This window comes from Ranitomeya variabilis, chromosome 1 (assembly GCF_051348905.1).
Source record: "Ranitomeya variabilis isolate aRanVar5 chromosome 1, aRanVar5.hap1, whole genome shotgun sequence".
In the NCBI taxonomy this organism is placed as follows: domain Eukaryota; kingdom Metazoa; phylum Chordata; class Amphibia; order Anura; family Dendrobatidae; genus Ranitomeya; species Ranitomeya variabilis.
In genome coordinates, this window is record NC_135232.1 from 600,263,291 (window position 1) to 600,282,208 (window position 18,918).

Consider the following 18,918-nt stretch of genomic DNA (forward strand, 5'->3'; position numbering starts at 1 on the left):
CGCAAGGACAGGGTCCTCTCCCCTTTATACCAGTCTGTCACTGTAAACTTGTTTACTGTAAATGATATTTATAACCCTGTATGTAACCCCTTTCTCATGTACAGCACCATGGAATTAATGGTGCTATATAAATAAATAATAATAATAATTATCTGTTCTATTCCAACGAAAGATCGCTTCCAGACTGCCGGTTAAGACGTTCATCCAAGGAGTCTCCCGGGTGGTCCCTCCCTATAGAATGCCCCTGGCTTCATGGGATCTTAACTTGGTTCTCGGAGCTCTTCAGGAGGCCCCTTTCGAACCATTGCAGGACATCTCACCCTCCTTGGAAGGTGGTCTTTCTCGTGGCGATTACGTCAATCAGAAGAGTTTCTGAGTTGGCGTCCCTTTCTTGCCGACCCCCTTTTCTGTTTTTTCACCCAGACAAGGTGGTCTTGAGAACCTCTCCCTCCTTCCTACCTAAAGTCGTCTCCTCTTTTCATCTAAACGAGGACATTGTCTTGCCGTCATTCTGTCTGGCACCAACCCATTTTATCGAGAAAGCTCTCCATACTCTGGATGTGGTTAGAGCTCTTCGGCGGTAAATGTCTCGCACGGCTCCCTTCCGTACGTCAGATGTCCTGTTCGTGCTTCCAGAAGGACACAGGAAAGGCCTACCTGCCTCAAGGGCCACTCTAGCCAAGTGGATTTGCTCCACTATTCAGGAATCCTACCGCGTCAGGAACACCTGTCCCAGCAGGGATTAAGGCGCATTCGAGTCGGTCGGTGCTTCTTGGGCCATTCGGCACCAGGCTTCAGCACAACAGCTTTGTAAAGCTGCGACTTGGTCCAGTCTGCATACTTTTACGAAGCACTAATCACGTTCATACTCAGGCTTCGGCAGACGCTACCCTTGGCAGGGTCATTCTGCAGGCAGCGGTACCTCAGTAAGCCAGTGGTACATGGGGTTGTAGCAGTGCAATTGCTCCCCACCCAGGGACTGCTTTAGGTCGTCCCATGGTCCTGTGTCCCCCCAATGAGGCGTAGGAGAAAAGGAGATTTTTGTGTACTCACCGTAAAATCTTTTTCTCCGAGCCAATCATTGGGGGACACAGCACCCACCCTGTTAGCCTATCGACTGTTTGTTGTTGTATTTTGTTCCTCAGTTTTGGACATAGTTTACTTGTCTTGGTTTTACTCCTACTGCTTTACTACCGAACTGAGTCGTTACTGGCCAGTCAAGGGGTGTATACTGCAGAGGAGTTAACTTTGTTTACTTAGTGTCCTCCTAGTGGCAAGCAGCATAACACCCATGGTCCTGTGTCCCCCAATGATTGGCTCGGAGAAAAAGATTTTACGGTGAGTACACAAAAATCTCCTTTTTGTGCAAGGATGAACAGGAGGAGCAGTGCCAGAGCTCTGCAAAATGACCTCCAGTAGGCCACTAACATCCATATGTCTGCTAAAACTGTCAAATAGACTCCGTGAGGGCCCGATATCCACAAATGGGTGTTGCGCTTACAGTCCAACACTGTGCAGAGAACACAAAGATTGGCAGATTTGACATTGGTGCCCTTTGCTTTTCACTGATGAGGGCAGGTTCACACTGAGCACACGAGACAGACGTGATAGTCTGGAGACGTTGTGGAGAACGTTCTGCTGCCTGCAACATCCTCTAGCATGACCGATTTGGCAGTGGGTCAGTAATGGTGTGGGGTGGCATTTCTTTGGAGGGCCGCACAGCCATCCATGTGCTCGCTAGAGGTAGCCTGACTGCCATTAGGTACCTAGATGAGATCCTCAGACATCTTGAGACCATATGCTGGTGCACTGGGCCTTGGTTCCTTCTGATGCAGGGCAATGCATCGCCTCATGTGGCTGGAGTGTCAGCAGTTCCTGCATGATAACGGGCATTGATGCTTTGGACTGGCCTTGCCCGTTCCCCAGACCTGAATCAAATCGAGCACATTTGAGACATTGTCTTGTTCCATCCACCAACAATGCGTTGCACCACACTGTCTAGGAGTTGACTAATGCTTTAATCAAGGTTCGGGAGGAGATCCCTCAGACCATCCGCCGCTCATCAGGAGCATGCCCAGGTGTTGTAGGGAGGTCATACAGGCACTTGGAGGCCACACACTACTGAGCATCATTTCCTTGTCTTGAGGCATTTCCACTGAAGTTGGATCAGCCTGTAACTTCATTTTCCACTTTGATTTTGAGCATCATTCCAAATCCAGACCTCCGTGGGATATTAGTTGTGATTTACGTTGATCATTTTTGTTTTATTGTTCTCAACGCATTCCACTATGTAATGACTAAAGATTTGCTACTGGAATATTTCATTGCCATAGCTAGGATATGGTATTTTAGTGTTTTTATTTTTTTCAGCAGTGTATATTCCCTGAGCCAGAAGTGTGGATTTTGCAGGGGAGATTTTGGCTAAAGGCTCAGCAAATGGAAAGACACTATATAAATTTGAAAGTTTAAAAACTTTTTATTTTTGGTCAGCCCTGAAATGTACAAGCAGCTTTGTATGAAGGGGTATAAGTTACATGAACTGTCTCTTAATCCGGCTGATTTTCCCCCCCCCCTAGTTCTTGTTGAATTTTTCATCAGTAAGGTTAGAAAGGAAGTCTGACTCAAAGGAGTCCATTTCTCAATCTGTGCCTCCCCCTTTAATATTGGAGAGCTGTCTAAAAAAAAAAAAATACATATTTAACAATGTTTTTCTTTTTCTGTCCAGGATGAAGAGGACGACGATGATTACGTTGAAGATGGTGGTGATGGAGAGGAGGAGGAGGAAGAAGAGGAAGGTATGTTATGAGGCCACAGTATTTTCAGTCATTGACTTACTACTGGGTCCTAAGGTACCCAAAGTAAGCAGAGCAGGAGTCAAATATTGGTCCTAAAAACAAAAAAAAAACCCTGCTTTTTGTTTACACCAGCCAGCACCCTGGCAGACACGTGCGGTGTAATTAGCATCACCACACAGCAGTGGGACCTATGATGCCAGTAGTATTGTGATTGGCACAGTGTGTATGTAGACGCTTTTGGTTACTGCTAGAGACTACGAGGGGGGACTGTCCTTGCAAATAGGTAGCGTTGCCTTCTGCCTTGGCAAAGTTAACCTCTGTAGCGTAGGAGAGCGCATAATGTAACCTAGCCATAATGACATGCAAACTGTTTGAGTGGCCCTGGATGGTTATGTGATCGGGAGCAGGAATCCGAGCTCTAGGTATGTATATATGCACACACCGATCAGCTATTAAAGTCCACTGACCGATAATGTGAATTCGTGATGCATGGGGAAGGGGATATGTTTCAGGCAGTCAGTTCCTAAAGTTGCTGTTTTAAAAGCAGGAAAAATAAGCAAGCGTAAGGAGCTGAGCGACTTGAGCAACTTTGACAAGGGCCAAATTGTGATGGCTATGCGACTGGGTGAGAGCATCTCCAAAACGGCGGGTCTGGTGGGGTGTTCCCGGTGTGCGGTGGTTAGTACCTATCAAAACTGGTCCGAGGAAGTACAACTGGCGAGCCGGCAGCCGCTGATCGGTGTGTGTGTAGTTACAGCTTCTGTATTTACATATATAATTTTTTATGCATATTTTAACTTTATATTTTTCTTTGCAGAAGAGGAAGCTGTTGAACGGGGAGAGAAAAGAAAACGGGCCACAGAAGATGAAGGGGACGAAGACGAAGATTGAGGCCGTGTTTTTCAGGAGGCTAAGGACCAGTCTCTTTTTCTCTGAGCCCCAGGATTGCTGATTTATAGAGTGTAAAATGCAAATCTGTACGTCTCTACATGTACAATAGATGTCCCGGCAGAATTTAACTTGTAACTTTTTTTTTTTTTATAGAAAAGGTGTGGTTTTATGATTTTTTTTTTTTTTTTTGTGCCCTTTTTATCATTCCAAATACATGAGGATCCTTTTTAATAGTAATATTATCTAGAAACTTCCCTTCCTTTTATTCATTGTGTGACCACCCCACCCCAGAGAGCTTCTCCGCAATCAGCGGGTTATCAATCGGTGTGAAGTGATTGCCCTTCAAAGCTGCAGATGTCTTGTATTCTATACATAGACACCTGGCCTCTTACTCCAGAGCAGCATGCTCCAGCTGTTGCAAAACTACAACTCTCCGCATGCCCTGACAGCCGTTTTACAAGTTGCTGGAGACTTAAAGGGATTGACCATTACTAGTGGGAAGGGAGCAAAACAATGTTTTATGGGTGCATAAAAATGAGGAAAACTGACCACTTCCCAGGCTACCTTCTTTACCACCAACCATTTTTGTGAAGCTATTCTGCAGGCAATAATGGTGGCTTTAGACAAGCATTTTGATGGGACACTTGTTCGAGCTTCTTTACCATTGCTCTATGAGAGCAGGATCCACTAAATTGAAGGTTATGTCCACCTTTATGCAAATAACTTGTAATGCATATACATTAGAAAATGAGGCAAGGTAACGAGTGCTTTATTAACCCCCTTCCATGACATGACATGCCAGTAGGTATGGCTGGTACTGAGCATGTACTGCGCAGGTGCCAGCTCTGTTGTACACCTGGCACAGCCACTAATGGCAGAACTGATCACTGCTTTTAAATCCCTGCGATGGGCAATCGTACCATTTAATTGCAGCTGTCAATCATTTCACCTCCTCCGGCAACATATTACCAGGATTAGATTGGTTGCCATCTTGGTGCATCTATGAAGCTCAGCTTGTGACTGCAGTATTAAAATTTATAGTACAAGAAATCGAACGTGTGTAAGTCCCCCTGAGGGATTAAAAATATGCAGTGTAAAGTAAGGAAAAATTAGATTAAAATGTAACTGTCATTCCATAGAATGTTCAGTGTCTCTAGTTCCTCCCCTTCTATAGAATGCTATTTGAATTAGAATGTTCAGTGTCTAGCTCCTCCGCCTCCATAGAATGCTATTTGAATTAGAATGTTCAGTGTCTAGCTCCTCCGCCTCCATAGAATGCTATTTGCATTAGAATGTTCAGTGTCTAGCTCCTCCGCCTCCATAGAATGCTATGAGCAGTATAATGTTCTCTAGCCCCTCCCTTCCATAGAATGCTATGAGCAGTAGAATGGAAAAATCAAGACGCATGCTGATGTATGCGTCAAATGCTGCGGACACAACCGCAAATGTGAAACCTGCCCTAAGATGTCACAAAATTTCACATTTTCACATATGATTTATGGGTAAAAAATAAAATGACTTACACTTTAAATCTGGCTTTTCCCAATTCCAATGTATGGTTGTTTTTTTTTTTTTATCGCGTCCATTAAGTTCAGATTAGTGGGTAAAAAGGTAAATGCCGTTAAAAGTTTTATTTTATTTATTTTTTTTTTAAATTTAAACCATTTTGGGAAAAGATTAGACCATATCGGGCAGTTTTGTATCTACAGCTCCTTTTCAGACTATTCATCTCAATGGTAACAGACAACAAACAGTGTAGCCTAATCCTGCAGTCAAACCCCTATTTGGGTAACCTGCCTGCCACTACTTTTGTGAAAAAAAGCCAGAAATTTGATGGAAAACCACACTTGCCATGTAAAAGGCTCACTAGTAAAATCACGTTCCCTAGTGAATTACTTGAATGGTAAATCTGCAGCCGTGTTGCTCAGGCAGACAACCACTTTAATGCACCCCCTTAAGACTCAGATGCCTGACTGCCGCCTGCTTTCACCCCATATAATCATGTATCAATCCTTACATATACCAAATCTCACCCCCTGTAACTTGTGGTAACATGTCGACCACTTTATTGCATGGTGGTGACGACGCTTTCCAGAGTCCTGACATCAGCCTTTCAGATAAGTTTTCTTTTATTTTTGTGCAGATATATAAGGGTGGGTTTTATATTTAGGCTTTGTCCTACTTGAGATACTTTTATGGCAGTATGTATATAGTGTGATCAGTTACTTTTTGGATTCTCTTAAATGTGCAACTTTGTTTTTGAATAAAGCCATAACAGTGTTATCTGGTGTTGTACTCATTTCTCTAGTTGCTTTGAAAATCTGAACTGCTAAAAGTAACATGGGAGACAAATCGCTGTTAACAAAATTTTCAGTCAACCCTCACAAACAGCAACTGAGCACACCAGGAGACCACCACTGCTTGTCATCACTGAAAGCGTTTTATTACCATTTTCCAATCGGATATTGTTTGATTTGGCTTATAAATACAAGCACTTTGTACATTTTTTGAAGCAGAAAAATGCAAACCATTGACGTATTAACATTTATTGGATCTCCCATGACGGCACCATGAGAGAGGGGATTTGGTTTCCTGTCCTTGACGGATGAAACTGACATACCTGTAGAAGGAGTCCTTCCCAGGCCCGGCTGGTCGGTTCAGGCAGCAGGGGGTCACCTGCCTTGCCTGGTGTGGGGTTCCTTGAAGTGCCTCAGTGGGTCCAGGGGGACTGCATGTTGGTGAGCGGAGCAGGAGAGCGGTATCCGAGTAGGATTACTGGCTCGGCTGTGGTGTGCAGGTAAGTATATGCTGGAGATGATGGCGATGTCTGACTTTAGTGGCTGCGGTCCTGCCACGCTCGGCTGGCATGCTTCCTGCTGCTGGGGTGGGCCTGGGTGATGTAGCACGGCTGGGATGCACCCCCTGTGACGTGGTAGCACGCCCTCTGTGGTGTGGCTGGGACGTGATCCTCAGGGCTGTGGGCGGGCGTGTTCCTGGTGGGAGGGGGGAATATGGCATTTGGGCCTGCGTGGAAGGAATGGGAGCAGTGTTACTGATGGGTATGGCTGGGGGAATGCAGTCAGAGGCGTGGTGCACATACAGTAGACCCCAGGAGAGGAGGCACCTGGGAGTCAGACCATGTGGAGGACCTTCTGGCCCAGAATTTCAGGGGTACTGGATTTGAGTGATCTAAAGGGTAAAAGCAGAACAAAACAAGACTGGGTGCTTCCAGACCCATAATTCCCACAAGGTTTGATGGAGTCACCATAGCAGCAGGTGCAGCATCGACAATCGCCTGCAAAGCAACAGCTCACTGAGAAGCCCCACTTGCAAGTGTCCTGACGAGAACCGCATTGCAGCACAGGAGGTTGTCTGTGACAGGAGATCCAGTCAGAGGAGTTCCAGCAGACTGGATGAGTCTTCAGCTTCCAGGGAAGTTCCTTCGGCTGAAATGTGTCCCCTGCATAATCCTGTACCATTCAATTACTCCACACTAGTAAGTGATCTTTGTGAATGTTCACTCCGTGATGAAGTCTTCTCCTTGTCTCCAATTTCTGCCAGGGAAAGTGTACTTCTAAATCCAAGCATAAGGAGTATGTGCTTTGCAGGGCCTTATTGCTGGACTCTTATCTGAAGAAGACTGCCAGTCGTGCATTCGTCAGACAGCAGAAGAAACGCTTGACATCGCTACTATCTTGAGTGAGATCGTTGGGGCAGAGGTTAAGGAAACGGAGATCCCTTTCAAAGGAAAGTGCCCATAAGGTGAAAATAAGGATGGCTAAATCCCCGAAGTCAGTTATAGTAACTCGGGTGAGGAGGGATGTCTTTCATCCTCTTTAGATGCTGGTTCAAGCCGTTCCTGCTTCCCTATTGACCGGGCAGATAAACTGGTAAAGGCTATAACCGAATAAGCTGCAGAGGGAACCTGGCTTCCTGGATCTCTACGGCTGATCAGCTGTTTGGCTCTGCAGCTGCTTGTCGTGGCTGGGTGACAGTCACAGCACATGTATGGAGATCCCAGGCTCTCCATGCCTATGTTGACAGTGAAACAGCCGCGACGCATGCAGCTGCAGCGCCAGACACCTGATTATCAGGAGCATTCCAGGTATCCGTATTCCTGCTGCAGCCTCTTTGCTAAGTGCTATAGCTTGCCGAATAAGGAGGGACCCGAACAAATTCGCTCATCTCTAGTTAGGAGTACTGTGGGGATTGTTGAGCCCAGGCCAGAGAAATCAAGGCAGGTGACAGTGCTTGATGTAGGCCACCAAGGGGGAACCCGATCCAGGCCTTTAACGCCTTAACGACCAGAGGTGGGTTTTTTGCGACTTAGTTTTTTTTTGCTCCCCTTCTTCCTAGAGCCATAACTTTTTTTTTTTTTTTGGTCAGTGGCCATTTGAGGGCTTATTTTTTACGTGATTAGTTGTATTTTTGAACGACACCATTGATTAACATATCGTGTACTAGAAAACGGGAATAAATTCTAAGTTCGGTGAAATTGCAAAAAAGAGTGCAATCCCACAGTTTTGTTTTTGCTTTGTTCACTAAATGCTAAAACAGTGTTTCTCAACTCCAGTCCTCGAGACCCACCAACTGGTCAAGTTTTCAGGATATCCTTAGTATTGCATAGGTGATTTCATCACCTGCCCAAGCATTAATTCCATCACCTACGCAATACTAAAAGCCTGAAAACATCACCTGTTGGTGGGTCTTGAGGACTGGAGTTGAGAAACACTGTGCTAAAACTAACCTGCCATCATGATTGTTCAGGTCATTACAAGTTCATAGACACCGAACATGTCGAGGTTCTTTAACCTCTTCCCGACCTGTGACGCAACGTATGCGTCATGAAAACCTGTGCCAATCCGACCTGTGACGCAGCATATGCGTCATGGTCAGATCACGCTCCTGCAGGTCGGGTGAAAGGGTTAATTGAAATTCCACCCGCCCTGCAGGTACAGGTGGAGTTGTACTTGAGCCCGGGGCGGTGGCTTTGCCTCTGACTGTCACTTTCAACAGCCAATCAGAGCAATCTTAATATTTCACTAATGAAAATTGGTGAAATATTACAATACAACCATGGCCGATGCTGCAATATTTGCCACGGCTGGAGACCCCGATCTGGCCCCGCCACCGACTGACGACGGCGATCTCCTGCCGCCATCAGTCTTTCTTCCCCTCCATCCTGTCCTCTGCTCCCCCTGCGCTCCGATCTCACCCCCGACCCCCCGTACCTACCGAGTCCTGGTGTCCGTCTTCTCCATGGGCACCGCCATCTTCCAAAATGGAGGGCGTAGTGCGCATCTGCAGGCCGGCAGATTCATTCCCGGTACATTTCGATCACTGTGATAGAACCTATCACAGTGATCAAAATAAAAAATAGTAAATTCCCCCCGTTATCACCCTCATAGGTGGGGGAAATAAAGAAAATATTTTTATTTTTCCACTAGGGTTGCAATTAGGGTTAGAATTGGGGTTAGGGTTGCGTTGGCCTAATTCTAACCCCATGTGCACACGGTGTGGATTTGGCTGCGGATCCACAGTGGATTGGCCACTGCGGATTCGTAGCAGTTTTCCATCACGTTTACAGTACCATGTAAACCTAAGGAAAACCAAATCCGCTGTGCCTATGGTGCGGAAAATACCCTGCGGAAACGCTGTGTTGTATTTTCTCTGAAGGCATCACGGAGAGAGGGGATCCACCCACCAAGGACAGGAAACCTACAGATAAAAAGGCGGTACCACTCTCCCGCATCAGTTGGTTTCCTGTCCTTGATGGGAGACCTACAGCTTACCGACAGAAGACGTCGTTGGATCCGGGGCCAATCAGTCCGACCCAGGCAGCGGGGGTACCCCTGCCTCGGCTGGTGTGGTGACCCGAAGCGCCACCGCTGGGGCTAGTGGGCCTCTAGGGTGTGCGGGGGAGGTGGCATGGAGTCACGGCCACCTCCTCGGGTAAGATGCCGCAGCAGCGATAATCATCCAGGGGGGTCCTTCTGTGGCTGCAAGGAGAGCAGTGCCTCCCTCTGGAGCGCCGCTATGCAAGCTGCAATAAGCCGGGGCCTCCGGTATGCAGCATCCCCCGCATGCTATGTGCGGCGCCATTTTGGTTTGACTGCGCGTATGCGGGATTTGGCCGCGAATTCCGCGATACAGGCCATTATGCATGCGCCGGCAAGCGGAGCGCTATTGCGCAGGCCTGAATTGGTGGCGGGAATTACCGCCACATAAAAAGGGAAAGGTGCCCAGCTTGAATGCTTCTGTGGGTAACTGCGGCAGCAGCAAGCAGAGGCACCAAGCAGGGCAACAGCTGCAGCAGAGGCACCATGAGCAACCTGGGGGCATCACCCTTACCAAAATCGCCACCAGCGTCACCGCAGCGACAGCAGAAAGGACACCAAGATACTACTGGTAAAGAACGCCAAAGGTCCCTGCACAGCAAGGAGTCCAGTACGGCGTCCGGCAAAAAGACAGATGCAGAGCATCCCCAACCGGTATTCTTGGGTCTGTGAGGTGGTAACTGATCTTCGTGAATGTCAGTGATAGTAAGGGCATATTTGTCTCTTACTTTAGGGTATGAAAAGCTTAGGCAAATCCAAGCATAGGATTTGTGCTCTTTGTAGAGAAGACCTTCCAACTACCTGGGAGAAAAGACTTTGTAACGTGTATACAGCAGACAGTATCCGAAGGGCTTCCCGGGTTCGCAGCCGACCTCAAAACCCTGATAAAATATCAGGTGCAAGACACCTTTAGATCCCTTAAAAGCGGAGTAAGACTAGGCACAGGTCTCCGTCTCCTGGGTCTAATATTACGGACAGTGATAATGTGGACTCAGATACGTCTAACTCCTCTTCTTCATCATCATCCTCTTCTTCCTCTGGGGGTCATAGTTGTTTTGCTTTAGAGGACACAGATGGCCTCGTTAAGGCGGTTAGAAGCACTATGGGGTTGCTAGACCCTCACCCAAAAAGATCGGTACAGGACATTATGTTCGGGGGTCTTGAACAAAATAAGAGGGCATTTCCCCTTAATGATACAATATCCGCACTAATCAAAAAAGAGTGGAAAAAACCTATAAGAAAGGCGTTACTGACGCCTAAAAGGAAATGCCCTTTTGAGGATGAATCTTGCTCTTTTTGGAAAAAAGCCCCTAAACTTGATGTCGCCATAGCTAAGGCATCAAAGAAATTTGCCCTCCCATTTGAGAACATGGGGGTCTTGAAAGATCCTATGGACAAAAAGGCGGACGCCTTTCTAAAAAGTTCCTGGGAAGCAGCTGGGGGAGGTCTAAAGCTGGCAGTCGCCGCCGCATGTACCTCCCGTTCATTAATGATATGGTTAGACCAGCTGGAAGGCCAACTAAAAGGGAAATCATCCCGGGACTCCATACTAAACACCTTGCCGGTAATGAAGGGGGCGGCAGATGCAATTAGATTAGCTGCTAGATCAACAGTTTTCTCTAACGCGGCTAGGCACGCCCTCTGGCTTAAGTGCTGGCCAGGGGACTTGCAGACAAAATCAAAATTGTGTACCATTCCCTGTGAGGGGGAATTCCTGTTTGGTCCCACCTTAGATGACATCCTAGAGAAAGCGGGGGATAAAAATAAATCTTTTCCCTCCCTGGGTTTCCCCTCCTATAGAAGGCCCTTTCGGAGCAAGCGGTTTTTCCGTAAAAAGCCGGGGAAAAACCAGGAAAAATGGGAGGATAGGAGAAACAAAAATAAAGGATTCTTGTTTAATAAAAGCCCCAGCGACAACAAGAAACCTTCCCAATGAAGGTTTGCCCCGGGTGGGGGGAAGATTGTCACTGTGGTGAAATATGTGTGTATATATATATATATCTACAGTCATGGCCAAAAGTATTCACACCCCTGCAGGGCCGGTTCCAGGTTTTTGAGGGCCCCGGGCGAAAGAGTCTCAGTGGGCCCCCCCTTTAACACATACCATGATTCATGATCGCATATAACACAGCCATGTAGTATATAAAACAGTCCACGTAGTATATAACACAGCCACGTAGTATATAGCACAGCCCATGTAGCATATAACAGTCTACGTAGTATATAACACAGCCCACGTAGTATATAGCACAGCCATGTAGTATACAGCACAGCCCACGTAGCATATAACAACCCATGTAGTATATAACACGGCCCACGTAGTATTTAGAACAGCTATGTAGTATATAGCTCAGCCCACGTAACATATTACAGCGCATATAGCACAGCCACATAGTATATAACCCGGCCCATGTAGTATACAGAACAGCCATGTAGTATATAGCAAAGCCCACATAGTATATAACACAGCCATGTAGTATATAGCACAGACAAGTAGTATACAGCACAGCCCACATAGCATATAACAGCCCATATAATATATAGCAAAGCGCACGTAGTATATAACACAACCATGTAGTATATAGCACAACCATGTAGTATATAGCACAGCCATGTAGTATAAAGGACAGCCCACATAGCATATAACAGCCCATATAGTAAATAGCACAGCCCACGTAGTATATAACAGCCCATACAGTATATAGCACAGCCCACGCAGTATATAACACAGCCCACGCAGACGCAGTATATAGCACAGCCCATAGCCCATGCAGCATATAGCACAGACAGCCCATGTAGTATATAGCACGCAGCCACGCCACCCACCCACGTAGTATATAGCATAGGCCCAGGCCGTGACCTAGTATATATAACACAGCCCACGCACGTACGTAGTATATAACTCAGCTAGCCATTTACAGACAGTCTAGGCTAGGACTACAACCAGGCTCACAGCAGGCTGCATCCGAGTCCGACCCCCCGGCCGGGCCCTACCCACCCCTGCAATGCTTTGTGACCAGGAACTTGGAGGAAGACTCACTCTTCACTCACTGCTTCACTTCGCCGTTGCTTCTGTTCCGTTGTGGACACAGCCTGCTGCCTGGGACCGGGTGCACCGTCCGTGCACCTCACTGCTGCTCCTGCCTCCTGCTCCTCTTTCTTCTGCTTGGCGCTGCCTGCGCCTGCAGACGGATCTCTTCTCTGAGCTTAGGACAACGAGCGGCTCTCACCGGAAGTGACAGGACAGAGCCACCGCCGGCCCGGAAGTGACTCGTATCCATGGTGATGGCGGCGCCGGCGGTGACTGGTGAGTATTGCAGCTGCGTGAAACTCAGTCCCAGGCCCGGCCCGGAAGTGACTTACTCTGCGTATCCATAGTGACGGTCCCGACTCCCGGAGGTGAGTATTCCTGCTGCAGCTGCGCACCGTAAATGGGCCCCCCCATCTCGCCAGGGCCCCGGCACTTGCCCGGGTACGCCGGGTGCTGACGCCGGCCCTGCACCCCTGCAATTCTGTCAGATAATACTCAGTTTCTTCCTGAAAATGATTGCAAACACAAATTCTTTGGTATTATCTTCATTTAATTTGTCTAAAATGAAAAAACACAAAAGAGAATGAAGCAAAAAGCAAAACATTGATCATTTCACACAAAACTCCAAAAATGGGCCAGACAAAAGTATTGGCACCCTCAGCCTAATACTTGGTTGCACAACCTTTAGCCAAAATAACTGGGACCAACCGCTTCCGGTAACCATCAATGAGTTTCTTACAATGCTCTGCTGGAATTTTAGACCATTCTTCTTTGGCAAACAGCTCCAGGTCCCTGATATTTGAAGGGTGCCTTCTCCAAACTGCCATTTTTAGATCTCTCCACAGGTGTTCTATGGGATTCAGGTCTGGACTCATTGCTGGCCACCTTAGAAGTCTCCAGTGCTTTCTCTCAAACCATTTTCTAGTGCTTTTTGAAGTGTGTTTTGGGTCATTGTCCTGCTGGAAGACCCATGACCTCTGAGGGAGACCCAGCTTTCTCACACTGGGCCCTACATTATGCTGCAAAATTTGTTGGTTGTTTTCAGACTTCATAATGCCATGCACACGGTCAAGCAGTCCAGTGCCAGAGGCAGCAAAGCAACCCCAAAACATCAGGGAACCTCTGCCATGTTTGACTGTAGGGACCGTGTTCTTTTCTTTGAATGCCTCTTTTTTTCTCCTGTAAACTCTATGTTGATGCCTTTGCCCAAAAAGCTCTACTTTTGTCTCATCTGACCAGAGAACATTCTTCCAAAACGTTTTAGGCTTTTTCAGGTAAGTTTTGGCAAACTCCAGCCTGGCTTTTTTATGTCTCGGGGTAAGAAGTGGGGTCTTCCTGGGTCTCCTACCATACAGTCCCTTTTCATTCAGACGCCGACGGATAGTAAGGGTTGACACTGTTGTACCCTCGGACTGCAGGGCAGCTTGAACTTGTTTGGATGTTAGTCGAGGTTCTTTATCCAACATCCGCACAATCCTGCATTGAAATCTCTTGTCAATTTTTCTTTTCCATCCACATCTAGGGAGGTTAGCTACAGTGCCATGGGCTTTAAACTTCTTGATGACACTGCGCACGGTAGACACAGGAACATTCAGGTCTTTGGAGATGGACTTGTAGCCTTGAGATTGCTCATGCTTCCTCACAATCTGGCTTCTCAAGTCCCCAGACAGTTCTTTGGACGTCTTCTTTCTTTTCTCCATGCTCAATGTGGTACACACAAGGGCACAGGACAGAGGTTGAGTCAACTTTAATCCATGTCAACTGGCTGCAAGTGTGATTTAGTTATTGTCAACACCTGTAAGGTGCCACAGGTAAGTTACAGGTGCTGTTAATTTCACAAATTAGAGAAGCATCACATGACTTTTCTAACAGTGCCAATACTTTTGTCCACCCCCTTTTTCATGTTTGGTGTGGAATTATATCCAATTTGGCTTTAGAACTATTCTTTTTGTGTTTTTTTTCATTTAAGACAAATTAAATGAAGATAATAATACCAAAGAATTTGTGTTTGCAATCATTTTCAGGAAGAAACTGAGTATTATCTGACAGAATTGCAGGGGTGTGAATACTTTTGGCCATGACTGTATGTGTGTGTAGTGGTATATGTCTAGGGTTATGCGTGTTCCTAGTTATAATGTAACATCTGTCCTGAAGGCAAGTCGCACCTAGGTGTTAACAGGTACTTCCTTGGGACTAGTAGACATTGTGTCTCCATATCTCGCCAGGAGGTCTAGCTAGGGCCAAGAAGAAAGGGAACCTTTGGCACCTTCTAGGACTTGGAGGGGAGATGCTAATTGTGGCCGGAGGGCATCTATTCCTGAGAACCTCATTCACAAGTATCATAAGAGAAAATAATGTATTCATTGGGGGAGCGGTCATGGCCCAATCAAACAGGCAGCAGTTATGATATTGACCTGAGGGGCCGGTCTAGAAACCTGACCTCTAGACCAAAGTTATAAATTTAGGCTGCAGACAAAATTGTGTTCACATGTGAGGGCAGCCTGAGAAGCTGATGTGTTCCATCAACTCCATTCACCCCCCCCCCCCTCAGGGAGCAGAAAGCAAACTACCAGTTAGATGATTTCTGTAAGTTTTTCTCCTGTTATTTTATACTGTTTTGCATAAGTTGTATGTCTTTTTATTATCATATTTATACCTTTTTCTTATTGTAAGCATTGAACCTTTTGTTATTAAAGTATAAAACTTTAACAAGTTGAACCTTGAATGTTCTAAAAGAATCCATAGCCTAAGGTGTGTGAGCCTTATGAGTGATAGACATATTTTTATTAGTATTATTATTATTTCTGGGACTTATTGCCTGTGTATTCGATGAGTGGTGGCAGCGTGCATGAGCGGGTGTGTGATTTATGCTCCCATTACAGCATAGGACAGAGGTTGAATGCTGGACTGAGAGTGGGGAGATTAACCCTTGCAGGCACAACCCCAAATCACGTGTGAGAGCGGGCACGTGACGAATAAGTGACACCACGGAGTAGGGTAGCGTGACAATTGGTGGCAGAGCGGTGGGATAGAATTATTTCTATTAGAGCATTAGTGCATGGTTTAACCCCTTTCTGACCTCAGATGGGATAGTACGTCCGAGGTCAGATCCCCTGCTTTGATGCACGGCTCCGCGGTGAGCCCGCATCAAAGCCGGGACATGCCAGCTGTTTTGAACAGCTGACATGTGCCCGCAATAGCGGCGGGTGAAATCGCGATTCACCCGCCGCTATTAACTAGTTAAATGTCAAACACAGACAGCGGCATTTAACCGGCGCTTCCAGCCGGAAATGAGTGCATCGCTGACCCCTGTCACATGATCGGAGGTCAGCGATGCTTCTGTATAGTAACCATAGAGGTCCTTGAGACCTCTATGGTTACTGATGCCGGCCTGCTGTGAGCGCCACCCTGTGGTCGGCGCTCACAGCACACCTGCATTTCTGCTACATAGCAGCGAACATCAGATCGCTGCTATGTAGCAGAGCCGATCGTTTTGTGCCAGCTTCTAGCCTCCTATGCAGGCTACTGAAGCATGGCAAAAGTAAAAAAAAAAAAGTAAAAAAAAATGTGAGGGAAAAATAAAACAAATATAAAAGTTTAAATCACCCCCCTTTCGCCCCATTCAAAATAAATCAATAAAAAAAATAATCAAACCTACACATATTTGGTATCGCCGCGTTCAGAATTGCCCGATCTATCAATTAAAAAAAAGCATTAACCTGATCGCTAAACGGCGTAACGAAAAAAACAATTGAAACGCCAGAATTACTTTTTTTGGTCGCCGCGACATTGCATTAAAATGCAATAACGGGCTATCAAAAGAACGTATCTGCACCGAAATGGTATCATTAAAAATGCCAGCTCGGCACGCAAAAAATAAGCCCTCAACTGACCCCAGATCATGAGAAATGGAGACGCTACGGGTATCGGAAAATGGCGCATTTTTTTTTTTTAGCAAAGTTTGGATTTTTTTTTCACCACTTAGATAAAAAAATAACCTAGTCATGTTAGGTGTCTATGAACTCGTACTGACCTGGAAAATCATAATGGTAAGTCAGTTTTAGCATTTAGTTAACCTAGCAAAAAAGCCAAACAAAAAACAAGTGTGGGACTGCACTTTTTTTGCAATTTCACCGCACTTGGAATTTTTTTTCCCGTTTTCTAGTACACGACATGGTAAAACCAATGATTTTGTTCAAAAGTACAACTCGTCCTGCAAAAAATAAGCCCTCATATGGCTAAAATTGATGGAAAAATAAAAAAGTTATGGCTCTGGGAAGGAGGGGAGCGAAAAACGAACACGGAAAAACGGAAAATCCCAAGGTCATGAAGGGGTTAAGCAATTATTCCCTGTACTAAAGAACTGGTATCCTTGCGAGGAGTGCACCAGTTCTTCAAGGTTCAACTCAGGGCTTACTTAGACATACTTGCAAACCGTTTCCCCTCCCCGTTTTTCTTTTCTATCTTATATTTGGCAAAGGCTGTTCATCGATAGGGCAGCCCAGTTCAAGAAGCAGAGCAAAGAAGCTCTGACCGACCTCTGTGAGCAGAGGGGAATAGACAGCCGACAGATCCAGGGAGCTGCTGATACGTGCCTTGGTCAAGCAGGACATAGAGCAAAGTGCTGGAACATCTGGGCAAGGAGAGAGCCCACCTCAGAGAGACCCAGCAATGCCAGCTCTTGCACCGGAGATGCCTGATGGAAATGGCAGCAATGACAGCGCTGAGGAGCCTATGGACTGTACTTTGCAAATGGACTTAAAACGGCTGGGAACAAGTGATCCCAATCTGCGCATGCAGCTGATTCTACAGTACCGACAGGCTGCTGCTGCAGAACGCCGGTGGGAGAGAGCGTTCCAGCTTCAGATGGCTCAAATAGAGCGGGGTATCAATCCTCAGATAACCCCCTCCCAGGACATAAATTCAAGACCACGTCTTGAAAACTGCCCTGTGATGGCGAAGGATACAGACTTAGATACTTTCATTTGGGGGTTTGAAAAACCTGCAGGCAGTACCATCTACCCCGTGAGCAGTGGGCCCAGTTTCTAACCCCAGGGTTGAGAGGCAAAGCCCTGGAAGTTTTTGCTGGCCTCCCACCAGAGCTAGATGCGAACTATGAGGCCATAAACGAGGCCCTGATCAGGAAATACAACCTGACACCTGAAGTGTATCGTAGAAAGTACTGGAACCTACAACGTGGATCAACGGACAGCTATGCGGATGTTGTGAGCACCTTGAGGACCACATTCCACCAATGGATTAGGGGACTTTCTTTTAACAGTTTTGAGGACTTAACGGATCTTATGGTCAAGGATCAATTTCTTCACATGTGCCCCACGGATGTACGTCAATTTGTGTGTGATCGGGAGCCACAAACTGCGGATCAGGCTGCAAGGATTGTGGACTGCTAGGTGGCTAACAGGATGCCTGAGGTGCGGAAGCCATCGGGATTCAGCTGGAGGGGAGGTAAGCCAAACGGGGACCCTTCACCCTCTGCCGGCCGATCACCAGTGCTGTCCAAGCCCACCTTCTATGGGGCCCTGGGAAATAGACATTCTCTAGGTGATGCACGCCGGTGCTTCTCCTGCAACAAAGTGGGACATCTTAGCGCTGTCTGCCCTGATGGGGAGAAACGCCCAACTACCACCACAAAGCCGTCTGTGTCCCCACCGTCTGTCCTCTTTGTGGCTGGCTCTGACGCAAGGGCTAATGAGAACTGTCAATCTGTCACTGTTGGCAATAAAGTCACCATTGGTCTCAGAGACACTGGGGCAGAGGTGACCCTGGTGCGTCCAGCCATGATAACCCCTGCCGATGATATACCAGGAAGACTGTCTATGGCTACGTTCACATTTGCGGTGTGCGCCGCAGCGTCGGGCGCCGCAGCGTCACCGCATGCGTCATGCGCCCCTATATTTAACATGGGGGCGCATGGACATGCGTCGCACTTGCGTTTTGCGCCGCATGCGTCCCTGCGGCGCCCGCGTCTGGGCGCAGAGGACGCAGCAAGTTGCATTTTTGCTGCGTCAAAAATCAATGAAAAAAAGGACGCATGCAGCGCAAAACGCAGCGTTGTGCATGCGTTTTGCTGCGTTTTTGTTTGCGTTGTGCGTTGCGGCGCCAACGCTGCGGCGCACAACGCAAATGTGAACGTAGCCTATAACCGGGATTGGAGGGGTCAGCCCTGCCGTGCCCATGGCCCGTGTGTACCTGGACTGTGGAGCAGGGAAAGGACTGAGAGAAGTGGGAGTATCAGAGGCTATTCCCACCAATGTGTTGCTAGGCACGGACCTGGGGAGGATGGTGTCCCACTATGTTCCTCCCTTGTGAGTAAATGATGCAGAGAAGGTGGAAGAAAGAGACC

At 47.0% G+C, this 18,918-nt stretch overlaps 1 protein-coding gene across 2 annotated transcripts in view; it reads left to right on the forward strand.

Moving 5' to 3' along the window:
- Positions 1 to 5,969, forward strand: part of ANP32E (acidic nuclear phosphoprotein 32 family member E) — a 39,800-nt gene extending 33,831 nt beyond the window's left edge. The window contains exons 6-8 of one of the 2 annotated variants that reach the window (XM_077258950.1): positions 2,726 to 2,795; positions 3,343 to 3,534; positions 3,613 to 5,217. In XM_077258950.1, coding sequence (XP_077115065.1) covers positions 2,726 to 2,795; positions 3,343 to 3,534; positions 3,613 to 3,686 — 336 coding nt within the window. In that variant the 3' untranslated portion in view covers positions 3,687 to 5,217. Of the gene's footprint in view, positions 1 to 2,725; positions 2,796 to 3,342; positions 3,535 to 3,612 lie in introns of both variants that reach the window. The other variant, XM_077258942.1, reaches the window with a different exon arrangement.
- Positions 5,970 to 18,918: the final 12,949 nt, after the last annotated feature.